Raw genomic sequence first — 14,602 nt, 5'->3', positions numbered from 1 at the left:
TGTGTGTTCACATAGAGGTGCAAGATTTGTGTCCCCTGCAGGAGAAAGCAGTCTGGAAGCCGAAGGGATGTGGACAGAAATGGAAAGATGGACAAGGAAAACCAGTGACTCCCAGAGCATGCCACACTGTCATGGCAGAGATAGCCTATGGCCTGACTTGCCTTGGCATGGAAGGTATGTGGAAATTGGTCAAAATTTACTGGTGTGCCCCAGAGTTCACTCCACAGGCAGGTAAGACGGCAAAGTCATGCCTTACTTGTCTGAGGAAAGACATTGGAAAGGCCATTCCCACAGAGCCATCTCCACATCCCTCCTCCAGCAGGATCCTCTGCAGGTAATACAAATTGACTTTGTACAGTCCACTCTAGAACTGTTTAGGAATTCCTTTTTGTATATTACTGGTAGATGTTGATGTATTTGTCTATAGATATGGTATCCCAAAAGTACAACCGTATATAAGAAGTTATCCAAGTCATGTGTAAACTCCTAGGGATTGATAGTAAACTCCATGCTCCTTACGGATCACAGGGAAGCGCAAAGGCATGGAGACTGGAAGTTACTATCAAGAACCAATTGAGCAAAGTTATGGCTGAAACAAGGGTTTGCTATGGCCTGAGGCATTGCCTATAGTGCTATATAGTATCAGAACTCCACTTAACCTGTCTCCCTTCAAAATATTGCTCAGAAGACATCCACATTATGATGACGAAAGTATAATAATAAAGTGACTGTTCAATATTTTATAAAAAAGTTGAGAATGCAGCAGAGGAAATCGACAGTGTTGACATCTGAATTGCCTGTAAAGGACTGACATTGTCTTGAGCCAGGGGACTTTTGTTGTGATCTGAAATTTGTTATGCCCAAGTTGTTTGATAGATCAGTGAGAAGGACCAAGCCAAGTACTACAGGTTGCAGAAAAGGAAGCTTGGATCCATCAGTCCCGTTGTAAAAAGGTCAATGTCCCGGAAGTGGTTGATGCTAGAAGCGACGAGAAAGAAGTATCGCTAGAAGCTCTTGTTCCGGGAAGACTGAGAGACGACTAAAACCGACATACCCAAAAAAGGAAAAGGCAAAGTAAAGACTACTCGGACTATCCCCTGGCCAGACGAAGAAAGAAGCAGCAGGCAGAAGATGAAAACTACTTTGTTCCTGTGTTTTTCCCCATCTCTTTTCTCCCCAAGGTGTTGCCACTACCAAAGGGTGGATAAGGAGAGGCGGAGTTCTGACAATGGCGTTTATTTTTATCTGTGACAAGCAAGCATTTAAAGGTGTTTTTGTGAATCCAAACGAATGGTGTTATTTAGGTGGAGCGATGACCCTTACACATGACTCATTGGTAAAATTCTCAAAGAAATGACTGTCCCCCGCTCTCTCAAGAAATTCTCTACATCATCCTGAAAAATTGTTTTGTTATGATACCCATCAATGTTTCTTCCATCATCTTCTATAGGTCATATGAAGGTTGTTCACCCTAATACACACTGCGGCAAGGTTATACAACACACTATCAATGCAGGAACACCACACTTACACACACACACACACACACGTCCCCAAATGTATCATTCCAGTCAGGCGTGTCTGGGCTGTGACCCTCTAGGTGTTGCAGGGCCATGGTTTGGACATGCCGACAGTAAGTAAATGTACTCCCCCCATTTATTATTAATCTTGGATTAGCCATAGCGCAAAAATGATACATCCCCTCTTACTGCACATACACACACGATCCACGCTTCACAAACCTTTCATCAATGAAAATTTGTATGAAAAATTTAAATTTTTATGAAATATGGAAATTAATGCGAAATTATGAATTATTGTGTAGTGTGATAGTTTTATTTGACTATCAAAGGGTGGACTGTGGAAAACGAAATTGCATCTCTACACCATTAATGTTTAACGACCGTCCTCTGCACAATTTCATTACGCCATTTGCGTCTTATTAGCTTAAACGTAACTACCAAGGTCGGACGTTAAACATTGATGGTAAATTCTTTAAGATATGTTCCCTTTTGTTTTCTCTGTTTGTGCGAAGCTCACTGATTATACCCCCAATGTTGTACTATTTAACTTGTTACAATTGCCGTCAACCAGCTGCAGGGAAGAGGGGTGGTGAAACAACTCACTATACCTGCCCTCCCAGATACCTAAATCAATGTAATCAGATGAACCTTTGTGTGTAGTGAAACCAATGACCACCCATCTACAAACTGTTTTTTTAGTCTCTGTCCAAATACCTGTAATTGTACCTATGATGTGGAGGGCCAATGAAGCGATACCCAGTCAACTTTCTGCATCCAATAATATCCCAGCCTGTCCCCATTCCCCTTTTTGGTATAAAATGTGGTGTTAGGATCTGAGAGGTGTGGTGATCTATTGCAGAGCACAATTTCCCAAGGCCTCGGGAAACCTCTGTCCGAGCTCCTTTTTGACGGTAATTGATATATTTCCTTATTTGTGCCAGTTGTATATGTTAGCCAAACCTGCATTGCTAATCTATGTAACTGTTTCTTTTCATGTATAAACTGTATAGTATAGGGTCATAGTTTATATATATATATATATATATATATATATAGATTCTATATTCTGTTAATCTTTTGCGTCCACTTTGGACAATAAAAACTTATCACACGGGGTTGGATCCGTGATCTTAATCCAATCGGTGTGTGTGTTTTCATTACTAAATTATCAGTATCAGTGTCTTTTGCGCAGGATCAGCGTTGATCATTATCAAGCGCCTATAAATTGCTAAGGTTTGTGTATCAATAACTGGCCTAAGGTCATAACGGGACATACATTGCATAAACTCTCATTGAGAGATTCAGTCGCTGATGCCACTGATAGTATGTATATAATGTGATTGGCTGCAATAATTACACAGTGTATTAAGTGTGGACCTTCATATCCCATACAGCAGTATAAGGGTTAAAATCTGCTAAGGTCACCTTACAACTGAATCAGTAGCTTCTAGTCATATGCAAATTTGGTGTTTCCATTGTTTGAGAAGGAGAAGCCTTTAGAAGTCTGAGCTGGGCATTTGCTAATATCACTAGTTGCAACTTGCCGTTGTTAGGGGTAACCAAGTATATGTTTAATAAGGTAACGAATATAGTGTATCAACTGCATTCTCCACCGGTTTGTTATAAAATACACTTTAACAGTGCCTTCTTTGGACACAAGAATCCCATGTAGGTTAGGGAATGAAGCGGCACTCTCAAGACTCTGCAAGTCAAACAAGTGAACTTTATTGACTTGCAAAGTCTTGAGAGTGCTGCTCTCAAGGGGGGTAAGGACCAGCACTCCTGTGACCATAAGTTTCAGATGCCAGGTGCCTTCATGCGGGTATCAGATATCATAGAAGGTACTCTCGGACTTGTTCCAATAAAACACTGTACTCGTGTATTAGAGGTTCTGCAGCAACATTCTGAGGGGGTGTGGAAGGAAAGAAACTTCAAATTACTACTGCAGACCACACTTGTAAAAAATAGTTTTATTGGTCAAGACTGCGGTAAAAGGACGAAAAAAAAAAAAAAGAGAAACAATATATGGAATAAATTATTATGTACATGCCATTTAACAAAAACACTACACAGATATAAAAAAATAAAACATTTTTTATGTGCATTTTAGGTTTTAACTTTTTTTTTTTTTACCTATACATTTTTCTGTACATTTGTATTCATATAACCACACACACACATTCTAGCACCATCCACATTTGTACTCACTCTAACAGTCATGTAGAAACCTTTCAAACGATTTCACAATTCACATTTGTAATGAACATGCAGAAATGTTTTTTATATTGTTTTCATTCTCCTACCAATACAAGAACCGTTTACTCTTAACAGTTAAGCTTCTTAGAAGCAATAGAGAAAAGATAGGCAACCTTCAATTTGGCAATAAAACAGGAAATCACTATTTGCAATGAGCAAATAAATGTTAGATTAAGTAAAACATAATCTTGCACTAGGCTGTGTTTCTGATAAGTCTTAACTTAATTTTTTTAAACTTGCATTGGTATTAAACATCCTTAATACACTTTGCAAGACAAATAAATTATGTGCAACTAAGATTACGTTAAGCATGGAACTAAACAGATACAATAAAAAAAAAAAAAAAAAAAAAAAACACATGCAATTTTTTTTTTTTTTAAATAAAGGAATAAAGTGATTCCCTCCCTCCCCCAATACTCAGAACCCCACTTACTAGTAAATCAATGATATCTGTTAATCACAATACGGTGGAACTAAAGTAAAATTAGATTTTAACATGTGCTTCTGTGCATAGAAAAATAAAAGCTTTTTAAAAGCTTTACCTGCCAAAAAGATAACTGAAAAAAAAAAAAAACCCAGACACACTAACCCTAATGTTTATGCCCCCTTTGCATTTGTCCAGTGCAAAAAAAAAAAAAAAAAAAAAAGAGAACACTGAAACCGTTGACTAAAGGGATAAAGTTTCTAGGGAGGGAGAAGTCTCAATTTTAAATTAACATATTTTAAAGGGCATGGTTTGAAATCACACCGGATTGAGGCCAGCATGGGTGGCTGTTGCTCAGAGTACAAGTAATGACTAGTGTTTACATTCCTTGCTACCACACATAGCAGATAAGTGATTGCAGTACAATTGTCTCCAAGTATGTATAGTCTGTTTTTTGTTTGTTTAAAACCCAATAATAAAAAGTGCTAAGGAATGTAGTAAATAAGATTCAACTATAGCTGCATATTACTAGAAATGAATACCAGCCCCTAAAATATAATTTAAGGGCCCTCTCCTAAGCTACAAAATAAATAAAAGGCAACATGAAAAAAAGATCTTTAACTGGCTCCATTGTCAGGTTGTAGAGAATATATATATTAAATATGAAGTTTAGAAGAGGGGAAAAAAAATAAAATAAAAACACCCCTAAAATGTAACACAAAAAAAGTTATGATGTGTTAGCATTTTTTAAACATTTCTAAAAAAAACCAAAAGATATCAAATCTGAGATTAGTGACAATCACCTCTTCCACTCATCATACTTTGAACATTTACATCCCATGCAAACAAAACATGATCCTTTGTTACAAAGGGTAGAGGTGACTACTACGACACTTCAGTTTTGGCTTGTAATCATCAAAATAGAAAGAAGCCTCAAGGTCACTTGGCGGGGAGCTGCTCAGACTGTCTTCTCCACTGCTCATATCTTCACACGAGTCCTCACTAATATGAAGACAAAATAAAAAAATAAAAAAAATTGTGTTATACATACAATGTATTACCCACAATGAATTAGTTCTTAGCGAGGCAAATAAAAACTACATACAAAATAAATGTACACTTATGCTGTGTACACACGGGGGCGATAGGGGCTATAATCGCTGGGAATATGGTCGCAGGCGACCATATTGCCAGTGATTGGGAGTTTTCTGCCCCATTGTAATCGCTGGTCGCAGGAGCTTGCTCCTGCGACCAGCTAATTACCTCTGCGGTACCCCCAGCAGAGGTTCGTTTTCAACAGCGACCATCTCTGGTCGCTTGTTGAAAAGGAGACACTGAGCAATATATTGCTCAGCAATATATTGCAAGCAATATATCTCCCCGTGTGTACGCACCTTTAGAGATAGTGGATTAAATGGTCTCTGCAAGTAAAGCCATTTTTAGCAATCTTGCCAAAACCTTTGGTTTTAATAAGCCTACTACAGTAAACTTTAGGTAACCAACTCAGAACCTAAAACAGTTCATATCAGGAGAGTATGCTAGTGATTACGTAGTGTACACACCACAGTAACTTCCTTATGGTGAAAAGACATACATCAATTTAGAGAGCACGTCATAAGTACCTCTCACTCAAATAGCCATACTCCGGAATAGTTGGCAGCTCTGGAACACTGTAGTAACTATTATGCAAGTTCTGTGCGGTGCGTCTGGACACAATCCATACTAGCTTTTTGTGGTCCGGTTTGGAGCATTCAGGGGAGGAATAGTCAGCTAGACATTTTGATACCAACTCCCTCCAGTAGAGCATGTCTGTGTCATCAACCTGGAAAAAAGTGGAAAACTAAGCATGTTACCAAGCGAACTAGATTTGTTCAACTAGATGTAATAGTTATCAAAACACATTTTCTAACATTGGGGTTAGCATGAAGTTAAAAAAAAAAAAATTATATATATATATATATATATATATATATATATATATATATATATATATATATATATATATATATATATATATATATATAGTTTTCTACCATACAGATCACTTACTTTTGAATGTTTTTGTACACGAAGAGCAATCTCAAATAATTCTAAAGACTTCAAGGTTTCTACTTCAAGGGTAAGAAGGCACAAGGCTAACACTGAGGGCTAAAAGAAATATTTGATTAGACAAAATCAATTTGATCAGAGACAGACTACTATCTATGCAGGAATAAAAATAAATCATGAAATACATACTTTTGCTTTGGAAAAAATGAGCCGGCAGTTGCAAGCTTTAAGCTGAGCTTCCAGTTTGTCAAGGTTTAATACTTCTTTCCTACAAAAAGGAGGGAGGAATGTCAAAATTCAATTCTTAGTTATATACAATGAACCACACTGGTTTACATCAAGGGTGCTGTGCCGAGACTGAATTTTAGGTATCCTATTCTTTTTAGGAGCACCATGCAAGATTTGGTCACATTTTCCTACTCTATTCTCAACTTGCAAGTTCATAAACAGAAAACCGGACTAAAGAAGTCAAGGCACAATGTGGTGGGGTGAAATCAAGCATCATTACTTAGATAAATTAAATTAGCCACAATGTGCCTCGGACAGAGTGATAACCTGCATCTCCAACCTGCATCTCCAGACTTCAAAAAAAAAAAAAAAAAATAATATATATATATATATATATATATATATATATATATATATATATATATATATATATATATATATATATATATATATATAATTAATAAGTTCATCTTGTTGCAGTAGACTGCATTCTACCACTTAAACGCAACGCTGTTAGCACAGGCTGTAAGTCTGCAGAACATATCGCAGCACTAGATTTTGACAGATTTCTACTCACACCTAAGGAGGATGCAAACAGAAATACCAGTGAAGCTTATGGCATGGACTACTACATGAATCATTAATATCTCTGTAGAATTAGCGTAATCTTCATTAGAATGTCATGCTTATGTGAAGCCAGACTTTATTTCAGGGAAATGTAAACTTGAGTCTCCATCTTCTATGTAACTGCACATTCCCAGCATGAGTTTTGATATTACGTTTATGCTGGGATTTACTCCTGGTTTTAGAAAAAAATAATTTTAGTCTTCACTAAAGCAAAATCTGGTAAGCAAATTATTGAAACGCTACATGTTGCTATTGCACTCATGTGCATAGTGTCTTCTACTCAGATTTTTATCCAAATAAAAATACACTAGATCTAGACAGTGAGCAGTATGTCCAGTGCGGTTGGAAGATCAGCTGTAAAATAAAGCTGTGCTTGACACGCTGCTATGTTCTCCAGCCACAAACTAGTGCAGGGGTTCTCAAACTCTGTCCCCCCACAGTTTACGTTTTCCAGGTCACCCGACAGGTGCATTCATTACTGACTGACACATTTTAAAAGATCCACTGGGAGCTAATTGTTTCACTAGTGATTCTGTGAGGAGACCTGCAAAACATGCGCTATGTGGGGGCCAGAGGACTGAGTTTGAGAACCTGTGCACTAGTGGATGGTAGGGCATGTGTCAATATAAGCTAGGTCTACCTTTTTAGTGCTGAACCTCTAATGTATGTGTACCTTTTTTAATAGTGTTGACATAGCGACCTTATAACTGTGGAGCTGTGTATCCACGCTTTACCATATTCTTCAACTTGCACTCCTCTGAGTGCAATGTTATATATTGAGCTACACCAGTAGCCTAATGTGTGGTCCCTCCTCTGGGTTGCCTTTAGAGGTGCAGCATTGTCTAGAAACTTTGACTTTTAGATGATGGCCAGGAGTAGATGGCTGCAGCATGGAGGGAGTCTGGTATTTCTGTTTGCATCCTCCTTAGGTGTGAGTAGAAATCTGTCAAAATCTAGTGCTGCGGTATGTTCTGCAGACTTACAGCCTGTGCTAACAGCGTTGTGTTTAAGTGGTAGAATGATGACCACACTTCAAGACAATACAGTATGAGCATCCTAGCACAAGACAAAAAAAAAAAAAAAAAAAAAGAGCTTGTCTGGCAGAAGAGTGCCTACTCACCTCTCAGAGGAATGGCACCGTACGATTGTATGATACAAGTGCAAGAAGGTTAAGGCAGTGGTAGCTTTGAATTCAAAGTGCAGTTTTTCTGAAATGATTTTCTCCATACGTTTAATATCGGACACAGTGCATTTACATTGGCTGATGCGGATGACATCATGGATGGATGGGATGTTACAGTCCTTTTCTACAACGCATGCTGCCAGCTGAAAGCAGCAAACACCAATACAGGACAAGTGCTTTGGCTTCACCTTCAAACAGAAAACAAAATGTAAGGATTGTGAATGCTTAACATTTATGCCGGGTTAAGAGTGTACAGTGCCTTTCCAAGGTACTATTTGTGGAGTTAGCATTGATTTCCTCTGGGTGCTCCAATTTCATCACTCTTCAAAACATACTGGTAGGTTAACTGGCCTCTGACAATTAACTCCAGTGTGTGCATGCAATAGAAAATATAGACCGTCTCTGAAGAGCTACAGAAGGTATGCGCTACATAAATAAGTGAGAAAATTCAGAACAGCAAAACTTATAGGGCCTACACATGCCAATATTAAGGCATTTTCTAAGAGACTTTGCTTAGTTTGGCAAAGTCGCTTAGAAAATGCTCCTACATCGATGTGTGTGTGGAGGGGCTATAGCGTGTCGCTGCCAGAGATCGATGGGCAGTGTCCATCAAACTTACTGGTCGACAGTGTTCTACACACATTGAAAAAATAAAAATAAAACCCCACACCCAACAAATGGCAGTCTTCAGAAGGATTTCATTTTTACATTTTTCTCATGGTTACTGGAAAAGATCTCACCTTCATAATAGCCAAAAAACGGTCCAAGATGTTTACAGCCAAGACAAAGGTCTCCATACCCAAACCAAAAAAGTTGGTTAAAGTCCATAAATCTTCTACTTTTGCATTCCTTGCTCTTGGACAGATTGTATTGTCATTCTAAAAAAAGAGAATTGTTTCAGATTTCAGAGGTTGCCAGATGTCAAGATAAGTTACATTGAGCATTGCCAATTGTTACTAATTTAATGTGATTCTGCTAGGATGTGGACAGAGCACAGTATGTTCCCTCTTAAACATGTTGATTGATGGGGAGGGGTGTGGCCCTGCCAACATCATTATTATGGGCATAACAGCCCCCATTTGAGTCATTATTGGAGGGGGGATGCTCGGTCACCATCTTCACCAAGCACTTACAGATGCTAGGTTTCTCCCCCCCCCAAGCTCTCCACTAAAAGCTGAATAGATGCCATGCGCATGCTGTTTTAGCAGGGTGCAGCACCCTGCTGAAAAGCCTAACAGAAACAATGGGGCAGATTTATTAAGCTCGGTGAAGTGATGTGGCTGGTACGTTATCACTGGCCAATCAATGCCTAACTGTGAAGTTACAGGCTTGGTTTGAAAAATGACAGGTACTGTAAGAACTGATTGGTCGGTGATAAAGACCAGACACTTCATCACCTCACCAAGCTTAATAAATCTACCCCACTGATTGAGAATTTTGTTTATTACTTCGTAACATATTTACATTGTTTATAGTAGTAATAGTGTAGTTTCAGCATACGAGAAATGAGGAACTCTGGAAAAAGGGAAGTCAGCCTGTCCTAGATAAGTGATAACTGGCCATACACTTACACGATTTCAGACCTTTTGACTTTGATGGACAGGGCAGAGAAAATCAGGTGAAGAAGTAGCAAGTCATATGTGCTTTGTCTCAGATTCTAATCCTGGGTGCTGCACCTAGGATATCTGATCCCACAGCACTAGCTGGAATCGCAAACAATAAATCATATGCAAAAGGATCACATACCATGTATCGTATGCAAACCTGCAAGTTCTCCCCTCATAGAAGTCATGCAAGTGTATGGGGTCCTTTAGAAGGTAACTTGATAAGCAATTAAACTAGCTGTAATTTATCTAGCTAATTTTATGGAGGTGACACTGACAGACTTTGGTTGGTTGCAATCAGTAACTTCCCTTCTTAATCCATCAGAAGGGTTTGATACAGGTCCCCAAAGTGTGTGCAAAGCTTTGGACAGTTGTGTGTTAAGAATAAGACAGTGGTGATCTTCCATTACACAACAGAGACCTGCCAGTGACTGGATGCCACCACCAGTGCTCTCACCTCTGCAGTAGCCTCTATTAGGATCAGGCCCTTCTCCCGGGGCTGGTACTTGTACTCCTGATCCAGGTGTACGTTCAGCTGCTTCAGTAGGAGAAAGGCCTCGTTGCTGGTGTTTCCCATCACGGCTAAATCCTTCACCTGGGATCTGAAACAGAGGGGAAGGTAAGCGACTACCATGATCAGCTGCTGCCGGGGCGGGGCCTCGGAGTAGGAGGGGAGCTCTGATCTCGTCTCGGTCACGTCTACACGGCATCCAAGTAAACATCGCCTGGGGCGGGGGATCCTTATTGTGTACACATACACAGCTACAGCCTCTATGTACACAAACAGCGCAGCGCTGCTGCCTAGCGACCCGTGCCCTGGCCGCACACATACCGCTCCCATCGCCTAGTTACCCTGGGGGCAATACTCTGGCCATTGCTCTTACGTTATAATTCCGTTATTAATAAGCACAACAGATACATGGTCTACACAAAGCATAGGCACAGTCACGCAAACATATACGAAGCAGCATAAAACCAGTCACCTAATCCACACACATATATGCGAAGTTGTGCATGACGTGCCTGGGGACCACAGCACGGAGGGGGCGGACTGACCTGCACTGGGGTCCGGGAGTCACATAGGCAGAGCGGCGGTCCGGCCACCTCACTGCGGGGACATGCTGGGAGGCACGGGACGGGTCACGCAGGCACCGGACACATCACAAGGCGCCGTGCGTTGCTGCGGCGGGGACCATGGCACGGACGGTTCTATCTATAGAGGTCACACAGCCGCCGCCTCTGAGCTCCTGACTCCTCGTCTTGTTTTTGTTTCTGATCCTTCAACGCCCTGTAGCCTCAGACGTAACAGCGCGGAGGAATTTTTACTCACGACAACACAAAGGCTAAAAAGTAGTCCGTGGGTGCTACAGTTCGTTTCATGCAATGATTTTCTGTAATTAAAGGCAAAAGCCGCAGATTGTATCAGTTGGTCGGAAAATTAAATATGACCTGCTAACATTGGAAAGTATACCCAGAGAACAGCGGTAGACCTCAGCGGATGGATCGGTAAAATCACCTTAGTACGTCAATTGGTTTAAAATCCCTTCGCACCGCCTCCTGTCACTATCAGTTTGAAAAGACCGCCCGATTTGTCTAGTGCTGTGATTGGATGAGAGAATTTAGAGGAAACGGATTGGTGCGTCGATAGGCTGGAGACTTATGTGATTGGTGGAGTCGCTTTGGGAGTGATGATTGGTAGATTATTGTGCTCTTGTTGCTGGACAGATTTAATGTAAGAATGCGAAAAATTAGGAAGCACAGCTGGAGCATGCGCACTGTTGTTGCCTCGGTCATATTGTTTACACCTGGGACCAGGAGTGTTGCCATAGTAATGTGCCTGCCCTGCTGGTGCTGCTTCTTTCTTTATGCACTGTGCACAAACGGTCTCTCTCTCTCTCTCTCTCTCTTAGTAAAATTGTTGAACGTAGTATATGTGATAAGTGCAACATACTGTGGCTTTTATTTGGTTAAGCTTTGTTTAATTTTATGACAGAATTCAAATCTAATTAATTGAATCCATATACTGTACATCTGCCCCACCTGCAGTACACATGGTTTTGTCCATTTGAGAAGGACTTTGTCTTTGTGGGTGAACCAGAATAAGGGCCACTATCTCCATCTCACTCACATTTCCTCTTTCCCACCTCTGTGTCTCACACGCTTGCGCACAAACACACACACATGGATAGGCAGCAAGAGAGGCAGAAGAGTTTTTGCTTTCGTCCAGTCTGGTGACACAGCTAACTTTGGGATGTAGGAGGGTCCGCAGGAGCCAAGGCACCCATTGCTGAAAGCTTTCCACTGGACGCAGGCTCCTCCCCTTCTGCATCCCATCATGCTCCAGTTCGTTTTAGGTGCCCACAGGAGTTGGTGCTTTGCTGATTGGCTGCTGCTGCAGCCGGCTTTTTTACTGGATGTTTTGGAACTAGTGTAGCTAGGTTTTTATTATTTTATTAACTATAGTGACTAGTGCAGGTTTTTCACACCAGTGTGCTGCTTCTGAATAGAAGTGCTGCACACTGAGAGCGCAGCAGAGGTTGACAGAAGCGTGTCCTGTCAGCTGTCTGCATGCAGGAGTGACTGTCTGCACCTGCTGCACAGCGCATCCATACGTAGACATCCAGGATGCATATCTACACATACCCATATGCAGAGAACACCAGTCCTTACTTCGCTTTGTGATACAGGAGACTCATTTACAGTTCCAGGCCCTACCCTTTGGTCTTGCGACAGCACCAAGGGTATTCACAAAGGTTATGGCGGTCACGGCTGCTATACTGAGGCTAAGGGGGATTGTGATCATCCCATACTTAGGCGATATGCTATTCAAAGCAGAGTCAGAAAACAAGTTGCTGGAACATCTGTCAATAGCAACTCAGTTTTTGCAGGACATGGGATGGGTGCTAAATCTGACCAAATCCCATTTAGTTCCCTCCCAGAGATTGCTATTTCTGGGGGTAATCTTGGACACCCATTTACATTGGTTTTCCTACCAGAGTCCAAAGCAAAGGACATCCATCAGTTAGTTCTACTTTTACTGCAGGCTCCAAGTTCTACAGTCTGGCAAGGGGTGAAACTCCTTGGCAAGATGGTGGCGACCTTCGAGACGCTTCAGTTTGCCAGGTTTCATTCCAGAACGTTTCAATGGAACATTCTGTCCTGTTGGTCAGGGAATGCAAAGACCATGAAACAGGAAAGATTACTTCTCTCTCAGGAGATAAAGGAGTCCTTACTGTGGTAAGGACATAGAGAAGTTGCAGCTAGGGCGGTCACTTCGCTCTTGGGACTGGGTGGTGATAACGACCGATGCCAGTCTCAGGAGTTTGATGGCAGTTGCCCTTCACCATTGGTTGCAGGGTCTGTGGTCCAAACAGGAATCCAGACTTCCAATAAATATATTGAAAGTTCGAGCAGTCTGGAAGACTCTCCAACAGGCCGAGGATTGTTTGAAGGGCCTTCCGATCAGAGTGCAGTCGGACAACGCCACGGCTGTGGCTTACCTGAATCATCAGGGCGGGACTCGCAGCAGGATGGCAATGCAGGAAGTCTCGAGGATATTCACCTGGGCAGAAATCAACATTCCGATTCTGTCTGCTCCGATTCAGGGGGGGGGGGGGGGGGGCAATAACACTCCCCCTTTGACTTTAGAGTGTTTTTCGCCCACCTTAACAATTTTTGGCGTGGCCTTATCGTGGGATGTGGCCACGCCTCCTGTTGTTAGGTCACGCCCCTGAATTTAACCGGGGCCCAGCATTCCTCTCGGCGGCCCTGTCCAGGGAATTTCTGGACTATACTGACACTCTAATTCGTTAAAACGACATCAAGTTGTCATTAAAACATAACTCTGCAGTGGGACATGCAAGAAAAGCTTCTTTAATATTGCAGACTACCCTCATTACCTCCTTCCTTTCTCTTTTTTCTTGTGGATAAAAATAGTAGTGTACCTAGCAGCTAAAATGGGAAAAACTGGCAATGCAATGGCTGCAGCTCGATAAGAGATAAGATAAGAGCCCGGATACAAGCGAGCAATAATTCTCAGACACCTACTACCACACCACATACAACTAAGGGTAGCAGCACCCTAGCACCCCTGAAATCACTCTCCACCAGCTCTTAGAAGCTATAAATAGAAGCGAGCAATGCTTTGCTGTAAAAATCGTCATGGTTCAAACAGATATTGCCGCTATCAAATCTGAACTGAAAGTAACTAATACAAGAATTACTCCTTATTGGAGGATATTAATAATCATATATCTAATAAGGTTAATTCTCTTGCTGAACAGATGTGGGAAATTAATTTGGTACTTGTGTATTATCTGGGCGCCCACGATTTTGATCGTACACCATCTAATCGCATCGCATACGATGCATGCGATGAGATTAGATTTTTCATTGTATAAGCACCCAAATGGGTGCTTACAATGTTAAATGGACCCCCATTGTCAATGCCACCCCCAGTATCAACGGTAACCCGAAGTGTGGCGAGCGCAGTGAGCCCGGGAGGGGCGGCGGTACGTGTCCTCTGACCTTTTCATACCCCCACTATCCACGTCGGCGTGGAGTTGATTTTAGATAGTGTGGCGAGTGCAGCAAGCCACCGAGCCCGTGAGCGCACGAGTAATACGAGCCCGAAGCGTGGCGGGCACACACAGATTACTTTACATGTATTCCGCGGGGCTCGCCAGGCTTCGGGCTCATATTACGCATC

The 14,602-nt window shown here is 41.5% G+C and overlaps 1 protein-coding gene across 1 annotated transcript; it reads right to left on the bottom strand.

Moving 5' to 3' along the window:
* Positions 1-3,477: 3,477 nt before the first annotated feature.
* CCNG2 (cyclin G2) lies at positions 3,478-10,496 on the bottom strand. Its single transcript, XM_083177006.1, is given in 8 exon segments — positions 3,478-5,077; positions 5,079-5,205; positions 5,826-6,025; positions 6,253-6,351; positions 6,442-6,520; positions 8,228-8,478; positions 9,031-9,168; positions 10,352-10,496. Coding segments are annotated over 8 exon segments (1,089 nt in total). The 5' UTR covers positions 10,472-10,496; the 3' UTR covers positions 3,478-5,002.
* Positions 10,497-14,602: the final 4,106 nt, after the last annotated feature.

This window comes from Crinia signifera, chromosome 1 (assembly GCF_055691185.1).
Source record: "Crinia signifera chromosome 1, ASM5569118v1, whole genome shotgun sequence".
Taxonomy (NCBI): Eukaryota; Metazoa; Chordata; class Amphibia; order Anura; family Myobatrachidae; genus Crinia; species Crinia signifera.
This window is presented reverse-complemented; position numbering and strand designations above follow the sequence as displayed.